This window comes from Cydia splendana, chromosome 2, assembly GCF_910591565.1.
Source record: "Cydia splendana chromosome 2, ilCydSple1.2, whole genome shotgun sequence".
NCBI classification, from domain to species: domain Eukaryota; kingdom Metazoa; phylum Arthropoda; class Insecta; order Lepidoptera; family Tortricidae; genus Cydia; species Cydia splendana.
In genome coordinates, this window is record NC_085961.1 from 2,744,160 (window position 1) to 2,767,737 (window position 23,578).

Sequence of the window (23,578 nt, forward strand, 5' to 3'; positions counted from 1 at the left end):
ACAAAAAGTACTGAGGTTGTTTGAAGTAGCATGACAAATACGAACGTTTCCGAAAAAATACGATGAAAAACAGCTATGCACTACATGTGTAGGTCATTACAATCGATCCTATTACAGGTGAACTATCCTTCATTATTTTAAGTATGAATTTCTACATTCCACAGGCCTTGAAATCCTATTGAGGCTGATATCCACGCAAGACTTCCACGTATTTGGGCATGTCGCTCTCCCCATACAATACCTCACAAGAGCTATGGTCACCGCAAAACGGGGTAAAGAGGAGGTAAGTTACACCTAATTACACGTTATACCACTGAATTCATAAAGGGGATAAATCAGACAAAATATGCAAATTTCTCCGTTGCATCACTTGCCAAAGCGTCATGTTTCCCACTGCCGTTCGCTCCGGCCGCTACTTGTAGAGCGTGTGTTGACTGTTTTGTGCTTTTTGGGATAGCGAAATTACCCCATGTGATCTCATGTCCTTGTCTTCCGTGAGTATAATTACAAGAAACAACCATGCAAATTTGTTTTATAAAACCGGCCAAGTGCGAGTCGGACACGCGCACGAAGGGTTCCGTACCATTGCCCATGACGCAAAAAAAATCACATTTGTTGTATGGGAGCACCACTTAAATATTTATTTTATTTTTTATAGCGGCAACAGAAATACATAATCTGTGAAAATTTCAACTATCTAGCTATCACGGTTCATGAGATATAGCCTTATGACAGACAGACAGACAGACGGACGGACAGCGGAGTCTTAGTAATAGGGTCCCGTTTTTACCCTTTGAGTACGGAAACCTAAAAAACGGTTTTTCCGAAATAACCCACATGTTTTGCAATTACCCAATACCCAGTCAAAATCTAGCGACACAAATAAAATTTCATAAAACCATAACCCTAATGCATCAAAAACGTCGTGACATTAAACTTTGATCTCTATCTCTTCCCCATAAGGTGGACTTCAGAGTGGGCTGGGCCTCAATGGACTTCGGCTTCACCGGCATCTGGCACTACCGCTCTCCCGTCAACTTCGTCTACGTGTACAAATTGTACACTCCTCTCGAGGGCTTTGAGGAGAATGGATTGGTGCTGAAGAATATATATGGAGATGGTTTGGATTTGGAGTTGTCTATACGATTGTCCACACATAAGGTCAGTGGACTTTTTTTATTCGGTTTCAATAACATCTCTCCCGTCAACTTCCGAGTACGTGTACAAATTGTACACCCCTCTCGAGGACTTTGAGGAGAATGGATTGGTGCTGAAGAATATATATGGAGTTGGCTTGGATTTGGAGTTGTCTATACGATTGTCCACACATAAGGTCAGTGGACTTTTTTAATTTGGTTTCAACAACATCTAGCACTACCGCTCTCCCGTCAACTCTGTCTATGTATAGGTACAAGTTGTACACTCCTCTCGCGGGCTTTGAGGAGAATGGGCTGGTGCTGACGAATATATATGGAGTTGGCTTGGATTTGGAGTTGTTTATACGATTGTCCACACATAAGGTCAGTGGACTTTTTTTTTTGCGGTTTCAACAACATCTCTCCCGTCAACTTCGTGTACGTGTACAAATTGTACACTCCCCTAGAAGGTTTTGAAGGGCTGGTGCTGAAGAATATACCTATAAGGATCTCCTTGTATATTCTACAGAACCAGTTCTACAATATATCTAGACAGGACTTGGAGTTGTCTATACGATTGTCTACACATAAAGTGAGTATGAAGTCGTATAAGTTGAAATTAGATTTCCAAAGCGGACCCCGTGCCGATTACCACACATTCCCTTTGGCTTGTAAACAGACAAAGTGTATCGTTAAATCATATTCCTTACCCCTTTTACGCCCTTTTTACGCCCTTTTTACGCCCTTTTTACGCCCTTTTTACGCCCCTTTTACGCCCCTCTTACGCCCTAAAACCACCAGATATTGGTCGAGAACCCTTCCACTGTTATATTGTTAGGTTCAAGGACATTTTTGACAGAAATGTGTTTATTTCCAGTTCGGCATAGCAGTCCTATTCCTAGACGACGGTCAGGGCATCATAGATGTGCTGAGAGAGCGTTTCCACCCCACGAAACCACCGCGAGATGACGTCATCATTGAGAATTTCGACACCACGGCCAAGGTCACCTTGGACACGCTGTATTACCCGACTGTGACCTTCCATGCGCATATTATGAAAGTAAGTACATAAATGGATTATTAATTATGTATATACCGAAACCACCTTGCGCTGGTGGCCTAGCGGTAAGAGCGTGCGACTTTCAATCTGGAGGTCGCGGGTTCAAACCCCGGCTCGTACCAATGAGTTTTTCGGAACTTATGTACCATTTAATAATATCATTTGATATTTGCCAGTCGCTCTTCGGTGAAGGAAAACATCGTAAGGAAACCGGACTAATCCCAATAAGGTCTGTTTCCCCTCTGGGTTGGAAGGTCAGATGGCAGTCGCTTTCGTAAAAACTAGTGCCTACGTCAAATCATGGGATTAGTTGTCAAGCGGACAATGCCGGGATAACGCGAGGAAGAAGAGGATGATATCATAACCACCTTAATTATGGACAATTCTTAAACTGTTAAAACAGATTTGAAGTCTTGAAAATTCATTGACTCCTACAAAAAAAAGATTAATATCCTCCTCCTCCTATAACTAATGATCGTTTTGTTTTAGTTTGTTGGTATAGACGAGGAGGACATATTGGAATTGAATGCGACGCTACATCTCCCTGACAAGCCAGCGATCGTCCTTACTGACACATTTGTCTTGGTGGTAAGTTTCGGATCGGTTCGCTTAAAAAAAATCCGTAATACTCGTAGTAATCGTAGTTCAGCAGGTCCGTTATCAGTTATTCCACTTTACACGCCATTTAACGTTTTTAAATATGCAAATTAATATATCCTTTTTTATGTATGTATGTATGTTTATGGTTATACGTATTTAAGTATGTTTATCTACATTAATGTTTTGTGTTGTTTGGTTATATTCAATTCGACTTTTCATATTTTTTCTTTGCGCCACCTACCGTATATTCTAATTCTATTGTCTCCGATACCCAAAGGTTGTCTGGAAGAGATCGCTCTTAAGCGATAAGACCGCCTGTTGTTACCTCTATTGTCTTTGTTTATGTTACTGTACATTTATTGTAAACTACGAGTATGTGAGGTGTGCAATAAAGAGTATTGTATTGTAAATACCCGATTTGTTGACGTAAATACAAAAAAACGCTACATTATGTGCATATCCGATTTAGAATCTATAATGTTTTAGGGTTTATCCGAAATGACCAATACACTGAACCTGGTGACTCCCTTCCCGGCCGTACGAGAGCTAAAATCAGTGTACACCGTGGATATAACCATCGGAGAGAGATTCAACATCACTTGCTTAGCCTTGCTATCCAACGGTACTTATTGGCACGAGGTATGTTTGTTTACACTTTTTCATGTATACTTATTAACCCTTAATAGGGCAGGTCAGCAAAACAAATAATTAGTATTTTTTGAAATGAAACAAGGGTAGTCAAGTTATGTGACAATTTCAAGATTTCATGTACTTATGTATGTGCTAAACTAGGATGTGCACAGCTGTGCCTGGGTGGCCTAGGAGTTATTACGTCAACCTCGAATGCTTAAAACACCGGTTCTCTCCTGCATTGGGCACAGGCAAACCAAGGCGGTTTGTTGATACATGGTATCAATTTTCATTATCAACGTTATTTGTGATTTCAGATATCCTCAAAAATCTACTACGAATACGAGTCCGGCGAGGACAACGCGTACCGCTCATACGTAGCGTCCCTCGGCATAATAACGCCACTCCGACAACTTCGAGCCTTGGAGGCTCGAGTAGCGGCTCGCTTGGAAGACGCGCTATGGAAAATGAGCGCGGCCATCGCCATGCCTGAGTGCACCATTAATGCCGTGGGACGGCTCGAGGTGGGTATTATGTACACTCTAGTCCCACTGCGACTGGAGACGCCTGTAAGACGCGCTGCGGAAGATGAGCGCCGCCATCGCCATGCCTGAGTGCACCATTAATGCCGTGGGACGGCTCGAGGTGGGTATTATGTACACTCTAGTCCCACTGCGACTGGAGACGCCTGTAAGACGCGCTGCGGAAGATGAGCGCCGCCATCGCCATGCCTGAGTGCACCATTAATGCCGTGGGACGGCTCGAGGTGGGTATTATGTACACTCTAGTCACACTTCATCTGACGACGCCTGGAGGACCCGCTGCGGAACATGAGCGCCGCCATCGCCATGCCTGAGTGCACCATTAATGCCGTGGGACGGCTCGAGGTGGGTATTATGTACACTCTAGTCACACTTCATCTGACGACGCCTGGAGGACCCGCTGCGGAACATGAGCGCCGCCATCGCCATGCCTGAGTGCACCATTAATGCCGTGGGACGGCTCGAGGTGGGTATTATGTACACTCTAGTCACACTTCATCTGAAGACGCCTGGAGGACCCGCTGCGGAACATGAGCGCCGCCATCGCCATGCCTGAGTGCACCATTAATGCCGTGGGACGGCTCGAGGTGGGTATTATGTACACTCTAGTCGTACTGCGACTGGAGAAGCCTGGAGGACGCGCTGTGGAAAATGAGTGCTGCCATCGCCATGCCTGAGTGCACCATTAATACCGTGGGACGGCTCGAGGTGGGTATTATGTACACTCTAGTCGTACTGCGACTGGAGAAGCCTGGAGGACGCGCTGTGGAAAATGAGTGCTGCCATCGCCATGCCTGAGTGCACCATTAATACCGTGGGACGGCTCGAGGTGGGTATTATGTACACTCTAGTCGTACTGCGACTGGAGAAGCCTGGAGGACACGCTGTGGAAAATGAGTGCTGCCATCGCCATGCCTGAGTGCACCATTAATGCCGTGGGACGGCTCGAGGTGGGTATTATGTACACTCTAGTCATACTGCGACTGGAGAAGCCTGGAGGATCCGCTGCGGAAGATGAGCGCCGCCATCGCCATGCCTGAGTGCACCATTAATGCCGTGGGACGGCTCGAGGTGGGTATTATGTACACTCTAGTCATACTGCGACTGCGCTTAATTTTATTCTTTTATTTTATTTTTAAAACATCGACTTGTGCAAGTTACATAAGTATGTGCAAACACCATAAGAAATATATTATATTTTATTATAACAATCTTTTTAACATCCACAGTTGGACGACCCCTTCATAGAGACATCGGGCAGTCTCAACTTAACATCAGAGTATCTTGAAGACTACTTCGTTCAGATGCAGTTTAAGAAAGACTTCGCTGACACGGAGAATACCGTCGGCGGCGGCATTCAGATACAACAGGGCGAGCAGAATAATTATGTAAGTCATTTCAGGACTTAGATAGTCTATAGTGTCTAAGTACGACTAGTACGAGCTATATCGGGTGGAACAGAACGAAGGACTTTTACGTAGACTGGGAATTGTTCAGACTACGTACTTTATTTTTCACTTATTAATCACGTTAATATTTCTAACCGTTTTTGAGATACAGTTTGTTAAACATTAGTGCGAAAATCTGTATGTTTCAACCCTAGCAAGTAGATCGTATGAATGACATGGCATGTGTCAATTGAAAATGTAAATAACTTTGTAGGGTTGTCACTGATATAAAAATATTTCATTTTAATGATTTTGTTTTACTATTAAATCCAGCTTTACGATTATAATAACTCGATTGTAAAACACTTAGATAACACTATCCTTTCAGCTCAGTCTCTAGAAATGTTCCACCCTGTATAAAAAGGTATCAGAGCTGCACAATAAATTCCAAATTCAAACTCGTATTCCACTGGGGTAGATTGTACAAACAAGTTTTTATTTAATTTATATGTAATCGTATCCTTTCAGTTCTTCGCGACAGCCATCTGGCACCCGTCGCCCGAGCGCTACGTGCGCTTCACCGGCCGCTCGGCGTTGTATTCTGTACTACCACCTTCTGACGTGTCCCTCCTGTATCGACTGGAGAACGGCCAGCGCCTCCTGAACGCCGACGTGAACTGCGACACGGCGCACTACTCGCTGCACGCCGACCAGCGGCCGGCGTCGCTCAGCGTCGCTTTGAGTACACCACATGAAAAATTCCAGTGAGTACGATGTGTTATCGGCAAATCTCTTATCCCAAGATACTAAAATGACAGGTTGGTCTGACAAATTGTGACAACACTACAGCCATGTGACACCCATCGCCCAAGCGCTTTACCGGCCACTCGGCGTTGTATTCTGTACTCGGAGTTGATCATAAAAACTTTACGGGCCTGATTTAGTTACATTATGTTTTATCCCTTTCTTACAAATACTTAAGTCAAAATGACAGTTAAAGACAAACGATTCGTAGCTAATTCAGGCCAGTAACGCGTTTATGAATAACGCCATAAGGGTTTATTTATTCCTGCTAGCTTCCAGCCAGGTCTGCAGTTCTGAGTTAGATTATGATAGGAGAAGTGTGAGACAAATTTTCAACTTGCCCCAAGCACTTACTTAGCAAATACATAATCTCCACCAATAGCCATGTTGTTAGCAAAGAGAATAGATAGTATAGAGGGGTCCTGTCATAGTAAATTTTGTAGTCACAGTAAATTTACTGCCATCTATTGACACACGACTAAAACTCAAAATAAACACGTATAAAATTATCAAAAAAATGTATATATATGGATAAATGGTTTTATTATTTTTATATCATTTTGACCCATGTTTATTCACTGATATCTATGTGTTAAAATTGTTAAATATGAAAAGGTGTCGTCACGCCATCTAGCCGACCATAGGCCAAAGGTGTGTGCGCCATCTATCCGAGAATGACTATTTCTTGATTTCCGAGGCACGTTTTTTCCTTAGACTTTATTCATCTTATACGAAGTTACATATGTCTTTGTTGTTAGTAAATATATATTATTCTTTATTACAGAAACATGAAACTAATAGGCGAAGTTGAGAACGAGATTGTCACGGGGTCGTTCGTCACGGATACCACGGAATACGGGATTTCTGGACAAGTCCTTAACCGAGATCCCCTCGAGGTAATATTTTTTTCAAATATATAATTATTTCAATTTTCAAAGGAAACGGAGGTTTATAGAACTAACGAGAAGGAATTAAAGCAGGAATGTAAGAATTCACATGATTTTGCAATTAAATAGTGAGTTTCGAATAAAGTTTCGATTGGCACCTGACGATGTTCTTGAACACAGTAGCGGCAGGACTTACCGAAAAAATCATAATCCGGTACAAATTTTCATTTTTAGGGTTCCGTACTCAAAGGGTAAAAACGGGACCCTATTACTAAGACTCCGCTGTCCGTCTGTCACCAGGCTGTATCTCATGAACCGAACCGTGATAGCTAGACAGTTAAAATTTTCACACATGATGTATTTCTGTTGCCGCTATAATAGCAAATACTAAAAAGTACGGAACCCTCGGTGGGCGAGTCCGACTCGCACTTGTCCGGTTTTTTATTAATGCTTACTTATTTCGTTCCGTTTTTCAGATGGCGCTGACTCTGGTCCCGAAAGGCAGCGGGTCGCCGCTGACGGTGCGCATGAAGACGGAGACGTCGAGCACGCGGTACGCCGTGTCGGCGCGGCTGGCCGGCGCCGTCGCCGCCGCCGTGCGCGCCCAAGCCGAGCTGCAGCACAACTACACCGACCTCAGCGCCACGGTACGCGTATTGCTATCTTTATTTATCTTGCTACGAAGACAAGTATGAAAGAGATGTCGTATCGAAAGACCAAGGCTCCCCACTGATGGTACGCAAGAAGACCGAAACGTCCGATACGCTATACGGGTTGACAGCACCCTTGGCTGGCGTAGTCACCGCCAGCGTTAGCTAGAAGCTAACTACACTGACCTAAGTGCGACGGTACGCTGTTTCATTAATAAAATTCTAATTTTTGAGACAAAATTACTAGGAATTTACAACAAAATCGAAATTTGTTAAGGTGAACAAAAATCGGACTAATAATAATCCGTCGGTTAGATTAGGCATCACAAAATATTAGACAGTGCATTGACCAAGCATTATTTTTAATTTTGCGGTAATCTGGCGGATTACTTAAATTATTTATGACAGTATAAAAAGGACCAAGTCGGACCAAGCTAACTCTGAATAGCATAAATATACATACAATTGCAAAGTGTGGAAATGTCGTCATTAATGTCGAATTCATTGACGTATTATATCTAAGGACTGGCCTTACGGGCACTAAAAATGTTAGTAGTTCAGCGGTGTCACTCGTGAATTCGACCCAATCGTGCAGCCTAACGCAACTAGTTACGACCAATCGCGCGCGTGATGCGAACTGATCAGTGATCAACCAATCGCGTTGTAGCGATGTCACACCGCCGTACTGGCCCCATTCATGCCCCATTCTCATTGCCCGTAAAGCCAGTCCTGAAATATATACGTGAAATGGGCAAATTTCTTTGAAAATATGACGTTTATAATGATAATCCCTCGTTAGACGGACTCTAGCCCATATTATAACCGCAAAAAATATTCCAGATTGACATGCCCGAATCAAAGGGCAAGGAATACTACTTCAAGTCGCGCGTGGATTCTTACCCCGACCTCCGACGCGTCATGAAAGTGGATGCAGTCACTCCGATCAAAAGGCTCAGCTCGATCAAGGCAGACTCCGATTTCCTGTAAGGATTTTAACTTTTGTTATAAGCATACAGCCCACCAATAGACGCTTAAATACGAATTAAATTTGTCACATACTCGTTGTCTAACCTTAATCCTTGAGTCCAGAATTATTAGGATAAGAATGACATATTTATATTCCTTGGGCGTAAAAAAGCGTAAATACGTAGTTAAAAATAATATCTTTATATATTTCAACTAAAGTAGACAGTAGACACTTCTATTTATATAATTTGTCCTGATATTTTGAGCGTTAGAGCGAGAATCCTTGAAACATTATATTATTTACAAATAATTAATTTCGAATGTGTAACATTTTGTTTTAGTTTCGGCCCGAAAACTGGTTATCTTATATGCAAATACGACTTGCCAGACATGAAGGGAAATGGAGACCTAAAGTGGAGTTTCCTGATTGGCGATCTGTATATAAAGGTATCGTAACATAAATGTTTATATAGATTGAAATCGTGGCAGGGTCGCCATGTGATGGGTTTTGAACTATAGTCTCTTGTCGATCTAGCTAGATGTATGGTTACATTGGTTACACACTTAAGAGTAATGAAAAAGATTCACTTTGCATGTATTTGGAAGAAATTAGCTTTTTTTTATTGATTTTAAGTGTATTTTATCTATTTTTACGGACGATAATGCTAAAGACGCTTTTTTTAAATTGGCAACGGAGACTTTTTTTTAAATACATGACGTGAATTCCACAGGCACTAGGCAAGCAGAACCTCAAAGATATCAAGAAGAGCGTAGACCTGGACATATACTTCGGCAACAGCACTACCCCAGAGGGTCTCTTAAAGAACGACGCTGGTTTTAAAATGGATCTCGACCACATTTGGCAGTAAGATAAAAAAAATATCGCTAGTAAAATAGGAATGTCTTCAGGATTCCATTATCTTCTATGATTACTAAGTACTTCGGTTTACAGTTTACATAGGTACCTTACTTAATAAAGTCAGAAATATTTAAACTAGCGACCCGCCCCGGCTTCGAACGTGTTACCAAATTATACACCTAAACCATTCTCAAGAATCACTCTATTGATAGGTGAAAACCGCATGAAAATCCGTTCAGTAGTTGACCGGAGCGTAGCGAAGGTCTACGTTTCGACTGGAGCATTTTGCTTTTGTATGTCCGGATGTTCTCCTCTACAAGTCGCAATTCTTAACCGAATCTCGTGAAATTTTGTGACTGGATTCTATGTCTAAATAATTTTTTTTTGTCCGTCCGGTTTTTTGAATTTTTTTAAAATGGCGGAGTTGTGATAGCTCGCGCCTAAACAAATAGTGGTATCGGTACCATACGAGTGTTTTCTTTTTGAGATATGTTTATAGATTAAATGGCCTAAAATTCAGAAAATTTATTTCGCTGGTTTCGGAGGTATTGAGGTATTTAATTTTAACTAATTTTAATTTGAGAAGGAGTAGTTAAATTTCGTCAACCCGTCTAAGAACTATTTGGCTCAGTTTGTAAACGTTCGCTTTTTCTGTTTGCACAGAGGGTCGATATTATAACTTTTTGTATTTTTTTTTACACATAAATTTCGTATTGTTTTTTTTTTTTAATTTACTATATTTAAAGCTCTTAGCACCATGTTATTTAAAGCTCTGCTCGCGAGGTCTACAGCTCACAGAGCCACTAGTTTTAGAGTTTACCGCAAACATACATACATACAAACAGACAGACGCGGCGGGTGACTTTGTTTTATAAGGTGTAGTGATAAGACAACATTATGCATACGAGGTTTGGCTCGGTTAAAATATTAAATAAATCCCCCAGAATCGGTGCCAACGCCTCCTTCGGTCTCGCTATGAACCAACGAGTCAAACTCGTCATCAATGCGCTCCTGCCGAAGCCTAACCTGGATGTCCATACGATCTACGTCGATGGCAGTGTGACCGGCCCTCGAGGCGAAGGGAAGGACTTAGTAGCCGAGTATAGGACTGATGTTACTGGCATTCTTACTGGCTTGAGAGGCAACGTGAGTATTTATTTTATTTTTCTCGAAAATGGACGGCAAAGTATACTTTGCCGTTTAAAAAATAGGTCATGAAGTGCGGAGTTTATGGTCAGTCAAAAATTAAAAAGTTAAAAACATTTCAGTCTCGAGTTTGGGACTGCAATGTTGCATACATATTTCAATTTGTTGAGCTCCAAACTTTTAAAAAGTTTAAATGGCCATATGAAATGAAAGATGATTAGTTCTTATAATTATAATGTTGGTACCGCGACAATTTAGCTGTCTCAAATAGGTTGGCGTATTGTCGGCAGAAAAATACACTTCTATTTTAAAATTTAAAAAATGAAAGGCGGCAAAGCAAACTTTTTCAATTGTTTCTACTTTTTTCTGTGAAAATATATACTTAAGAACGTTGCTTCTGTGAAATATTTCTATTATATTTATATTTCTTGCACCATTTTTGACAAAAGCACTATATATGACTCGGCAGGAAGGCTACTTGCTGGCTTCGGATTCAATTAAACGGACTCCCAAGGTCGTCCGTTTAAAACGAATCCTCAGCCTGCAAGTATCTACTTCCGAGCCTCGACAATAATGTACTATTTTAGTGTCCCTAGTTAGCGATTTCTAAGTGGAGGAAATAGTATGTATAGAAGCCAATGAATTATACATGTTTCCTAATCACAATGTCTTCCAGATGGTTCTCCTGGACACCAACTTCGACGGCAACGCGTCCGTCGTCTGGACGACCGAGGACCGCCAGCACAAGACCATCAACAACCTCATCAACTACCGCTGGGACACGAACGAGACGCGGGAAGTCAAATACGTGTTGAACAGCCCGCTTTATGTTGATGAATCGACGCTCGACCTGTACGGGATTTATGAGAAGGACTTCGTTCATGGATACCAGATTGTCAAGTTAGTATCGTACAAGTACCTATAGGGAGATGTAAAAGTGCATACCCACTTTACCGTAGACCGCTACAAATCCATCAACAACCTCATCATTCTCATCAACTACCGCTGGGACACGAACGAGACGCGCGAAGTCACCAGACCACCAGAAGTTACCAGATTGTCAAGTTAGTATCGTACAAGTACCTATAGGGAGATGCAAAAGTGCATACCCACGTTAACCAAGACCGTTACAAGACCATCAACAACCTCATCAACGTATCGTACAAGTACAGCTGCAAAAGTGCATACCCACTTTACGAATGAATTCCATTCATAAAGTGCATACACACTATACGAATGAATTGCATTCATAAAGTGCATACACACTTTACCGAAGACCATCAGCACAGGACTATGGATTTATAAGGATCAAATTGTCAAGTTAGTATCGTACAAGTACCTAAAATGCCGGAGCTGCAAAAGTGCATACCCACGTTACTCATTTCGTGTGTAGAACATTATGATCAGCACAGGACTATGGATTTATAAGGATCAAATTGTCAAGTTAGTATCGTACAAGTACCTAAAATGCCGGAGCTGCAAAAGTGCATACCCACGTTACTCATTTCGTGTGTAGAACATTATGAACACCTGAGCTGCTTAGCTACTTTTGCCGCTAAATGTATATTAAACAGGGTGTTTGACTGTCTTTAAAATAAATTATTTTACACGGTGCATGACATAAACTGATTTGAAACATAAAAAGAAACTGATTTGACTAGTAGTCAAATACCCTACTGTTAGGCTGATCATGATGACAATAAGGTATTTGACTACTAGTCAAATCAGTTTCTTTTTTCGAACTGTCAAAACGATTTTTCTACTATGGAATTTACCTATATGAAAACCTTAGCATGTGATGTCACGATCAAATTACCTACTCTTTATAGTTTTATAAGGGTTTTAAAATAACTGCTGTCTACGTTTCCTTATTAAGCTTCTGGTGCTTTATTTCATGCATGGTGTAAAATAATTTATTTTAAATACAGTCAAATACCCTACCTATATATCTTCTCTTTCTCATGGCAGAGGCGAGATGCACTACCCGGGCACCAGTAAGGTGGGCGAGATGGACATCCGGTACGGAGGCTTCCGCCACACGGACGGACACTTCAACGTCACCACGCCCTTCCAACGGCTGCCGTGGCTCAAGTCTATATTTACCGTGAGTTTGCTTTTCTCTTCCTTGTGGTCTTGGGACTCCTTCCATCTCTTTCCAACTGAGACATTGATTGACAAATTTAGCGTTGATTGGGTAATAACTGTATCTTGATCAGTCCAGAGAGAGAGGCACACTGGGTCTTGTCTGGGACTATTCAATCCACCCTGAACAGCTTACTGCTTACTGCTAGCCTTTCTCCGCAGACGTTTTGTCTGGTTGCCCTTGGCATAGGCCTCTCCCATATTCCTCCACGCGTCCCTGTCCAGAGCCTGTCTTCTCCACAAGGCTCCAGCCACCTGCCTGAACTCGTCTTCCCATCTCATTTTTTGTCTACCATCATTCCTTTTTCCGTCTCTTGGGTACCATGTTGTGATGATGTTTACCATGTGTACCCTGAACAGCACTACAATACAAATCCTCTTATTTCAGTGTAAGTTAACCCACATCTCTTCTGTTCTCTAGATTAACAACCTGGAAGAGCAATCGGACAACCACGTGGACCTATTCTGGCCGAACAAGACCGCTACAGTGAACACAACACACACATACACGAACGAACCCGCAGGCTTTAGACAAGCGGGTGTTGTTGCCATCTCGCTTCCACTTGCGAGGCAGCATCTTGTCAACACAGACTATGTTTACGTACAAGGTATGTAGTCTATGGGAGCATCTAACAGTAAAACTGACCCGATCGATCGCTAGATGGCGCTGTACCGGTTGAAGCGAGTTCTACATCGCGCTAACGGCGTGTCGACATAGAATACATTTATGAGTATCACGTGGACCCGTTTTGGCTGAACAAGACCGCTACAGTGAACACAACACACACATACACGAACGAACCCGCAGGCTTTAGACAAGCGGGTGTTGTTGCTATCTCGCTCCCGCTTGCGAGGCAGCATCTTGTCAACACAGACTATGTTTACGTACAAGGTATGTAGTCTATGGGAGCATCTAACAGTAAAACTGACCCGATCGATCGCTAGATGGCGCTGTACCGGTTGAAGCGAGTTCTACATCGCGCTAACGGCGTGTCGACATAGAATACATTTATGAGTATCACGTGGACCCGTTTTGGCTGAACAAGACCGCTACAGCGAACACAACACACACATACACGAACGAACCCGCAGGCTTTAGACAAGCGGGTGTTGTTGCCATCTCGCTTCCACTTGCGAGGCAGCATCTTGTCAACACAGACTATGTTTACGTACAAGGTATGTAGTCTATGGGAGCATCTAACAGTAAAACTGACCCGATCGATCGCTAGATGGCGCTGTACCGGTTGAAGCAAGTTCTACATCGCGCTAACGGCGTGTCGACATAGAATACATTTATGAGTATCACGTGGACCCGTTTTGGCTGAACAAGACCGCTACAGTGAACACAACACACACATACACGAACGAACCCGCAGGCTTTAGACAAGCGGGTGTTGTTGCTATCTCGCTCCCGCTTGCGAGGCAGCATCTTGTCAACACCGACTATGTCTACGTACAGGGTATGTAGTCTATAGGAGCATTTAACGGTAAAGTTTACCCGATCGATCGCTAGATAGCGCTGTACCGGTTGAAGCGAGTTCTACATCGCGCTAACGATGTGTCTATGTAGAATACATAACTATCATATTCTGTCCGTATATGATAAGACCACCACGGTTAACACAGCGCACACATACGCGAATGGGCCCCCTGTTTATTGGCGCGAAGTTTCGATGTCAAGTTAAAAGTTTCCATGCTAGGCCCACCTCCAACGCACACGGCACAAGGGAGCGTACAGATGTATGTAGTGCATAATTGTTTGCCATCGTATTTTCACGGAAACACACGAACGTGTTATGCTAATTCAGTCAGTCTCAGTACAATAAGTACTGAGGTTGACAGAAGTAGCATGACAAATACGAACGTTTCCGAGAAAATACTAACATTATTGGGCTAGTTTATAGGGACCGTGCGCGTTGGAGGGTCTGACATCTTGTGGCCTGAATCGGAAACATATGTGCACATGTACATTGCCAAAGCAAGTGCTACCATCTACCGTTCTTTTCGGTACGTTTACTTGTGCTTAGTAGGTTCTGCCATCTTGTGGGCTACATCGGAAGCATAAACGACACATTTACGCCTCGCGCCAAAAATCTGGCGGCTCCTATGGTGACCCCTATAGTTCATGCACGGGGCCTATAATGCAAATAGTCTAATGTTAATGTACCCTATTTTACCCAGGTGAGAAAGAAAGCACCGGCAACGCGACTGTAGACTTCGACCTCGAGCGTTTCGTCCAAGCATCCTTCAGGCAGATACTAAGCAAGAGCTCAAGAGACCTAGATTTGGCCACCACAGACATCGAGGTGGTTAATGACCGCATGCCGGTCGGCGTCAAGTATATACATGAATATGATGACACTGGTAACACTGTGAGTATTTAAGCTGGTTATGATTAGGTAAAAGTACTCGTTTTTGTCGGCACAACACCAATTTACCTTTAACCTTATTTTAAGTAGTTAATTGGTAGTTCTACAGTTTATCTAAAATAGGTGCCCGCGTCTGTTGCTTTTCAGTGCCAATAATTGTATGCCGGTCGCAACTGCCGATGTTGTTCTCAATTCTGATAACCCTTATACGGTTACTAAAATCGACCATCTTGTCATTATTTCTGTCTGCGAAGCGCGACTCTAGTGATAGTTGATCCATATTATAGAATGAATGACCTTTTATTTTATCTCTGTCTATCATAAAAAACTATCCACAATACACTACCTAAGTCTTTAAATTACAGGATGTGAAACAAGCGACTGTCTTCCACCTGCAAAACGCCACGCGCTTCAACGTGACCGGTGTGATGGATGTGTTCACATACGAAGCCGGCAAGAAACTCAAGTTGACTGCGATACATGGAAACAGGACTTTGACCTTCGAGAACGAGTATGAAGCTATCGATAAGGAGCTTAAACAGGGCAGCAAGATTAAATGGGCGGCTGACACTTGGATTAATTATGACTTGCACGTGACTAATATGACCTCGGTGAGTTTATCTTTGATACAATTATCTTATGCCTTTAAGGCTTTGTCTCCTATTTACTTGGTAATTTTGGCGGGGTCGCCATGTAAGGTAAGGTTTCGAAATTTAGTGAAAACGAGTATTCGAGGTAAATAAAGTGGGCAAGAAACTTCAGTTGACCGCGATACATGGCAACAGGACTTTGACCTTCGAAACGAGTATGAATAAGCTATTGACATGGAGCTTAAACAGGGCAGCAAGATCAAATGGGCGGCTGATAATTGGATTAATTATGACCTGCACGTGACTAATATGACCTCGGTGAGTTTATCTTCTCATGCCGGGGTCGCACTAACGGAAAACGCCGTTGATTATCACGATAATGGGCGTTTTTCATACGGCCCTCCCGTTAGTGTGGCCCAGGCATCATAATAGACCCTAAGGACATTCAGATCCCATGGGATAATTCAAATATCTTCTGGCTTTGTCTCCCAATTCTTGGTGATTCTGGCGAGGTCGCCATGTAAGGTATGGTTTTGAAGTCGAGTGAAAACGAGAGTTCAGGGTAGGTGACACTTTATTTGTTCTCAATGACGCTTTATTCGTTCTGACGTACAAGGCACGAAGCTGAAGCTTACTGAGATACATGGCCACAGGACTTTGACCTTTGAGAACGAGTATGAAGCTATAGATAAGGAGATTAAACAGGGCAGCAAAATTAAATGGGCTTCTGTAATAGAAACTTCTTAACTTATTTTTCTTTCTACTTTTGAGCGCCTTGGCAGAATCGCCATGTGAAATTAGACCTTGTAGTTAAGAGACAAATGTTCAGGATAAATGATGCTCTAGATTAAAGGCTTGTAGATGCTCAAATATCTTTGTTTCTACTTGAGAGTCAAATTAAACTAATCTTGTAAAACGCTTCTTTCCTTCTCAGGCGGAGACCGAATCGCAACAGCTAATAATGAATGTCTGGTATCCGCTCCGCACCTTCAACCTCGTCGGCATATACCGCCTACAAGACACACTACTCGACGGCAAAGCCGTTCTCAACTGGAACGTCAGAGATGAGAACAAGACAGCGGAACTGAGGGGCAAGTGGGAGAATCCTCCGGCTGAAGAAGGAAATGTGCACGCTGTAGACTTGGCCCTCGCTCACCCGTCGTTTAGGAAGGTCAGTGGTTTATACTGTTGAATAAATTATCGTTGGCTTATACCGACTGTAGGACGCTTTGGCATATATTTTTGGCATATAATGGCAAAGCCGTTCTCAACTGGAACGTACGAGATGAGAACAAGACAGCGGAACTGAGGGGCAAGTGGGAGAACCTACCAGCTGAAGAAGGTAATGTGCATGCTGTGGACTTGGCTCCGCTCACCCGTCGTTTAGGAAGGTCAGTGGTTTATACTGTTGAATAAATTATCGTTGGCTTATACCGACTGTAGGACGTTTTGATGACAAAGCTGTTCTCAACTGGAACGTCCGAGATGAGAACAAGACAGCGGAACTGAGGGGCTAGTGGGAGAACCCACCAGCTGAAGAGGGAAATGTGCACGCTGTAGATCTGGCACTTGCCCATTCGTCGTTTAGGAAGGTAAGTGCTTTGTACTGTGTTGAATAAATTATCGTTGGCTTATACCGACTGTAGGGCGCTTTGATGGCAAAGCTGTTCTCAACTGGAACGTACGAGATGAGAACAAGACAGCGGAACTGAGGGGCAAGTGGGAGAACCCGCCGGCTGAAGAAGGAAATGTACACGCTGTGGACTTGGCTCTCGCTCACCCGTCGTTTAGGAAGGTCAGTGGTTTATACTGTTGAATATATTATCTTTGGGTTATACCGACTGTAGGACGCTTTGATGGCAAAGCTGTTCTCAACTGGAACGTACGAGATGAGAACAAGACAGCGGAACTGACTGAAGCGGGCAAGTGGGAAAACCTGGCGGCTGAAGAGGGAAATGTACATGCTGTAGATCTGGCGCTTGCCCAACCATCGTTTAGGAAGGTGAGTGGGTTAATTTAGTGAAATAAAAATGTCGAATTTGGACATCCCGAATTCGAGTTTGAACTTGACACAAGTAGTGTTTGTTATCAAAGACTAAATTATAAATATGTATAATACATAATTAAAATATTTTGATAATATGCCAATCTGCAAAAACTCTAATATTTTCTACTTCCTTGGCGCGATGATCCAAAATGAGTCTTGGACTCTTGGCCTCCAACACAAGAGCACGCCACTTTGCTTGGTCCCGAGCGGTATTACGCCAGCTTTCGCCGATGCCGAGCTCACGGAGATCTGCCTCCACTCTACCTGCCCAACGATATTTAGGATTACTAACAGAACGGCGTCCAGTTGGTCGACTCAAGTAGGCCCTTTTAGATGCCCGCTCTTCACCCATCCTTTATTTAGTAGACGCACTAAAAACTCTAATACTTATAAAAATTTAACCATGGTGACTGCTTGCCATCAGGCGGGCCGTATGCTTGTTTGCCACCGACGTGGTATAAAAAAATAACCTCCTCATTTCAGGACGTGACCCTAAAAGGCACCTACATCACCACACCCTCCGTCATGTCCAACCTCTCCGTCGAGCTCCAATACTCCGACTACGACAACGAATACCTCCGCCTCCGCTCCGTCCTCACCGACAACTCCAACGGACCAATCAGAGACTACAAGTTCGCCCTGAAATGTACCCATCCATCGACGAACTTGGACTTGGATATGAAGTCGGATATAAATATACATAGTCGGTGGTACTATTTGAATAGTTACTACAAGTTCCAGAAGACGTTGTTCTATGAGAAGTTGAGGAGTACCAAGTTTTTGATGGATATGAATAAGAGCTCGGTGCAGTGGGAGGTATGTTTTTTAATATAGCTGGTCAAACCAATTTGTCAGTAAATAGGAACAAACAAAACTATACCCATCCTTTTCTTTTGGGTGCTAATACTAATGTAAGACAAAGATAGTATGATTCTCTCTATCTATGTTTGAAATTAGACAGTCCTTTGACACACTATAATTGCTACTTATTGTAGGGTGACTATAAAGTTATTGGCCACTAAATAGTAATTGGCCATTCCTAACAATAAGACTTATGTTGGCGTGTTTCTTTCTGATTTGTTAGGAGTGGCCAGTTACTATGTAGTGGCTAATACTATAGCAGTCACTCTATTTGATTTAAATCTATCAAAACGCGCTCTTTGAATTTGACAACTTATGTATATGGTGCTATCCGGCTCCATACGCAACTTAGGTTAGCAAAAGTTAAGGTTTGACATTTTATAGTTCGTTTTTTTTAGCATTAGAAATAAGGTAAACAATCTTGATGTGTCTTTTAATTGAAATACACATTTTAAAAATAAGTTACGGCATATATGTAACAATTATGAATCTAATACGATCATTTATATTCTTCTGCTTTCATAAGTAATAGTTACTGATTTTTAAAAAGCGTTTTTTCAATTAAAAGACATGTCAAGAACGCTTACCTTCTTTGAAGTTCTTTCTAATGCTAAAAAAAACGAACTATAGTTACAACAATAGTTATTTGTACAACAAGAGATCAAAGTTTGATATTTCTTCGAGTGCTTATTTTGAGTCCCGTGCAAGCGAAAGATTCTATAATAGATTCACGAGCGTAGCGAGTGAATCTAATTTAGAATCTTGAGCGTAGTAAGGGACTCAAAAGCGCACGAGATGTAAATAACTTTGATCTCGTGTAGTACACAAAATTTTTCACGGGAGCAGTGAGAACATTTAGAAAACTTGAAAAATGTCCTTCTTCATCACTTAATACCTATACACTCATGTTTTCTTAAGATATACATAAACAATTAAGTTTAATTACCGCAATCGAACACAAAAACAAAAAGTAATAATAAATTTCAGTAAAATAATATGGAAATAACGAACATCAACTGAAACTTCAATCGACAATTTTTTTTGTAAAAAAAAAACATTGTAAGGTACAGTCGCCATCAGATATATCGGAGCGGCCAAGGTGTTCACAATATCTGAACACGCGCTCTAACGCCCTGACAATAGAGGCGTGTTCCGATATTTGTGAGCACCTTGGCCGCTCCGATATATCTGATGGCGACTGTACGGTCCGAATTCCGGATACGTGTCTATTTGTCAACTATAGTAGAAATTCTTAAAAGTAAAATAATTAAATTTGCGTGATAATCTGTGAATTTTTTGAGTTCATTATTTTAATTGTACAATAAAATACCTAAAATATAGTATTTTTATCAGTTTTTATCAAATCTTAAATATTATTTTTATTAATTAATTATTAAGAATTCATACTCGTACGTGGTTTGGAACGATGCGTTCTGAAGTTTTTCGGGGGTCTATTATAAACCGTCAATATACCGTTGAATGTCGTTTGAACTTTTTTTTGTCTGTTTCATTTTGCTAACAGCGTGAAAGGGATAGAGATAATAGAACTCAAGTATTTCGAACTTGTATTAGACCCCGCATGTTGAAATGACATTTGACTATAAAGGTCACTTGAATGTCATTTTGTCTCACTCAGTGAGCAAAATCGCATTTTGCTCACTGTTTTTAAGAAGCAAAGTACCCTTGTTCGAGCTGCTGACGTGAAAAATATTTGGCGTCGTGCAACACCATGTTCTTCAGCTTGTCACCCACGAAGACACGATTTATTCTTAGTAATATTATTGAAGCGCAGAATGTGACCTTGAACGACAACACTTCAAGACGATTTCTCATTCAAAATAGCTGTTGAGCTACTTTTCAAAGAAACACCCCGCAGGTAACTGCAAAGTAACTGATGTAGCCCTCCGAATCGCTAACTTAAGTGGCAGTGGGCGGGGCACATTGCCCGTAGAACCGATGGCCATTGGAGCGGAAAGGTTCTCGAGTGGCGACCACGTACCGGAAGGCGCAGCGTGGGTAGACCCCCCACAAGGTGGACTGACGACCTGGTAAAGGTCGCGGGAGTCCGCTGGATGCGGGTGTCGCAAGACCGGTCATTGTGGCACTCTTTGGGGGAGGCCTATGTCCAGCAGTGGACGTTCTCTGGCTGATATGATGATGACGATGATGATGACCCCGCAGGTAACGGTTCAAGTGAGTGTAACGTTATTCATAGGTACCTTAATTGTTTGTTTTCAGCGCGCAAACGAAACGTACTACTACAAAGTGAACGGCAAATGGGACCTCACGTACCCAGACTATCGCATCTTCGCGCGCGTCAACAAACCAACAGGAAACGACACTGGGCTGGCCACACTCTCTATGAAGGACCTGAGCTTGATTGGACACTACAACAGTACCGATGGTAAGTTACGGTGCTAGTTCAACTTGTTATAACCTCGTCAGGCCCAATGTGCATTACAATGTACACTTTGTTTCAAATGTTTGAACCTTTCAAAAACTACATAATTTCTTTTGTTTCATTGTTTTCTAAAACAAACGAAAGTCACCCTAATCTCCTATACAACAAGGTTCAAATTAAAAATAGTGAAACTTTGTATGGTGGGCCTTACGAGGATAACGGGCACCTACCCTACTAACCTCTAGTGTCTACCTACCTCTCCCAACTAGACTTTTCATGCATTTCTAGGCCTTTAATACAAAATATGCTTTGACCCCTGCAACATCTATTTCAGTTTAAAATGGTTTTATAATTATATCTATAAGATTTTCTAAAAAAACATTATATATTCTAATTAATCCAGCAGTCCAGCTTTGATGGTTCATTTGAAGACAAATCACATTTCCCGAAAGTGCAATCTAATTTGATCCTTAAATCGGAATGCTAAAGTTGAAATTCTATTGGCGCGTATGTGGTCAATAAATTGTACTATGCCTGGAAAAGGGTTAAAATAACAAATCAACTTATTTTGCAACTTTCATGGAAACTACAATGTTAATTTCCTTAAAACGAACTCCCAACCACTATTTGTAAATTTCAGATATATCCTACCACGTGGTGGGCATGATCGTCGACACGCGATCAGCCAAGATGAACGCGTGGCGAAACTTCGACGACGTCACCACAGTAGATCTCGCGTCCTACATCCGGCTCAACCACTCCCGTCTCCTCACCAGCTCCATCATCTGGCGACCCACCATCTTCAGCGAGATCAAGCAATCTGCCGTGTACGGTCTCAAGTACATGTATAGCCAGATTAATGAGACGCTGGTAGTACTTAAAGAAGCGCCTATGGAATCGCATTTGGCTTTAAGAAATATTTGGAACGACGCTAAACCAAGAATACGCGATTTCCTCGACGATTTAAACGACTTACACGTAATTAAAGATGATTTAGATACATTCGAGCTGTACTTAAATGAGTCGTATAACGCCAACGACTTTTACGTAAAAGATGTCGTTGAGTTCACCTATTACGTGTTAGACGAAATGGCGATTAGAAATCATTTAGAGAGTCTCCCAGGAATCGTGAATGATATGTGGGGAATGATGGGAAATACCAGTCAATCTTTAAAACAGAGCTTAACATACGTCGTAGATACGATTAAAATGGCGTATTCGAATTTCTTAGATTCCGCTAATAAGTTTTTAGACGCCGATTTCATGGATTTAGTATCAACAAGGCTTGAATCGATGATAATGCAATATGATACCTTTGTAAGGGACTTACATATGAAGTTGTTGGAGTATTGGGAGAGTACATATGTGAATGCGACGACTAGACTAGCGAAGTACTGGCATCAGCTGCTAAAGTCCATGGAGCCCCTGTTCTTCAAGGTCCTGCATTACACTGAATCGTTCGTGTTCACCGTTTGGAGAGGGATCATGGATTTCTTCTATAAGCGGCAGCAGGAGTTGACGGACAACCATTACTTTAACTATGTGTCGACGTTTGGACAGGAAATGGACAAGTAAGTATACTAAATATATTAAACCACGGAAGTTTTGTTATTAAAGTAAGTATACTTGAAGCTGATTGAAAAAAATCATTAATTGAAAACTAGGTTTAACCGACTTTCATGGCGGAGATTGTCGCTTACATAACGCTTTTGCCTTGTATGGCAGCTACCTCAATAAAATACGTGAATCTCGAGAATATACTGCCAATTTGTTAGCCAAGTCATGAAATATTACCTGACCCAATATAGCTTACTCAGCATTTCCAGAAGTATTAGAAGAATTGCGTTATGTAAGCGACAGTCTCGTGGAATGCCCCTATAGCATCATCATTTTATAGCATCCGATCAAATTTAATACAGACATAATAATATGATCAAAGGACAACCGCATCAAGTATTTTGAACTGTAATACGGCGGTAATATTTCAATGACGCTCATCCATTTCTTTAGAGTTACATCATCAAATATCACTAACTAACTACGTACTACTGCTACTACGTGTTGGGCGCGTGGCAAATCAACAATGCCGACTAATAAGCGGCTGTATCGTAGTGATTTTAAGGTTCAAATCTTCTCTTCAAATAACAGAGAACGCTGAAAACTACATTAGAACTCTTTACCCCTTGCAGAATTTATAAAGATTTGACAACGAACGACCTCCTTACGAACATCAAGAAGTACAGCAGCAAATTCTGGAACGTGATCTGGGGCAAGATCGAGAAGTACATCCCCTTCAAAGAAGAATTCGTTCAACTATACGCAGAGTTCAAAAATGGCTGGGAGAACTTTTTGAAGACTCAGCAGGTCGTTTATGTGAGGGAAAAGGTAAGGGCTATTTTTTGTTTCGTTAACTTGATAAATTCTCAAATGAGGGAAGGATTAAGAAGAGAACGGGAGAGGTGGGCATTAGAAAATTCCTATTTTGAAGAATAATTGAAGG

General features: G+C 41.9%; 1 protein-coding gene across 1 annotated transcript in view; it reads left to right on the forward strand.

Moving 5' to 3' along the window:
• Positions 1-23,578, forward strand: part of LOC134801842 (uncharacterized) — an 81,931-nt gene that overhangs the window by 39,858 nt on the left and 18,495 nt on the right. The window contains exons 34-57 of the mRNA XM_063774481.1: positions 165-283; positions 964-1,161; positions 2,014-2,196; positions 2,686-2,784; positions 3,283-3,435; positions 3,744-3,950; positions 5,198-5,356; positions 5,885-6,120; positions 6,945-7,056; positions 7,524-7,694; positions 8,538-8,680; positions 9,005-9,110; positions 9,395-9,528; positions 10,467-10,668; positions 11,345-11,568; positions 12,637-12,772; positions 13,232-13,418; positions 14,992-15,182; positions 15,545-15,790; positions 16,704-16,940; positions 18,300-18,632; positions 20,916-21,081; positions 21,719-22,649; positions 23,268-23,463. Coding sequence (XP_063630551.1) covers positions 165-283; positions 964-1,161; positions 2,014-2,196; positions 2,686-2,784; positions 3,283-3,435; positions 3,744-3,950; positions 5,198-5,356; positions 5,885-6,120; positions 6,945-7,056; positions 7,524-7,694; positions 8,538-8,680; positions 9,005-9,110; positions 9,395-9,528; positions 10,467-10,668; positions 11,345-11,568; positions 12,637-12,772; positions 13,232-13,418; positions 14,992-15,182; positions 15,545-15,790; positions 16,704-16,940; positions 18,300-18,632; positions 20,916-21,081; positions 21,719-22,649; positions 23,268-23,463 — 5,069 coding nt within the window. The remainder of the gene's footprint in view (positions 1-164; positions 284-963; positions 1,162-2,013; positions 2,197-2,685; positions 2,785-3,282; positions 3,436-3,743; positions 3,951-5,197; positions 5,357-5,884; positions 6,121-6,944; positions 7,057-7,523; positions 7,695-8,537; positions 8,681-9,004; positions 9,111-9,394; positions 9,529-10,466; positions 10,669-11,344; positions 11,569-12,636; positions 12,773-13,231; positions 13,419-14,991; positions 15,183-15,544; positions 15,791-16,703; positions 16,941-18,299; positions 18,633-20,915; positions 21,082-21,718; positions 22,650-23,267; positions 23,464-23,578) is intronic.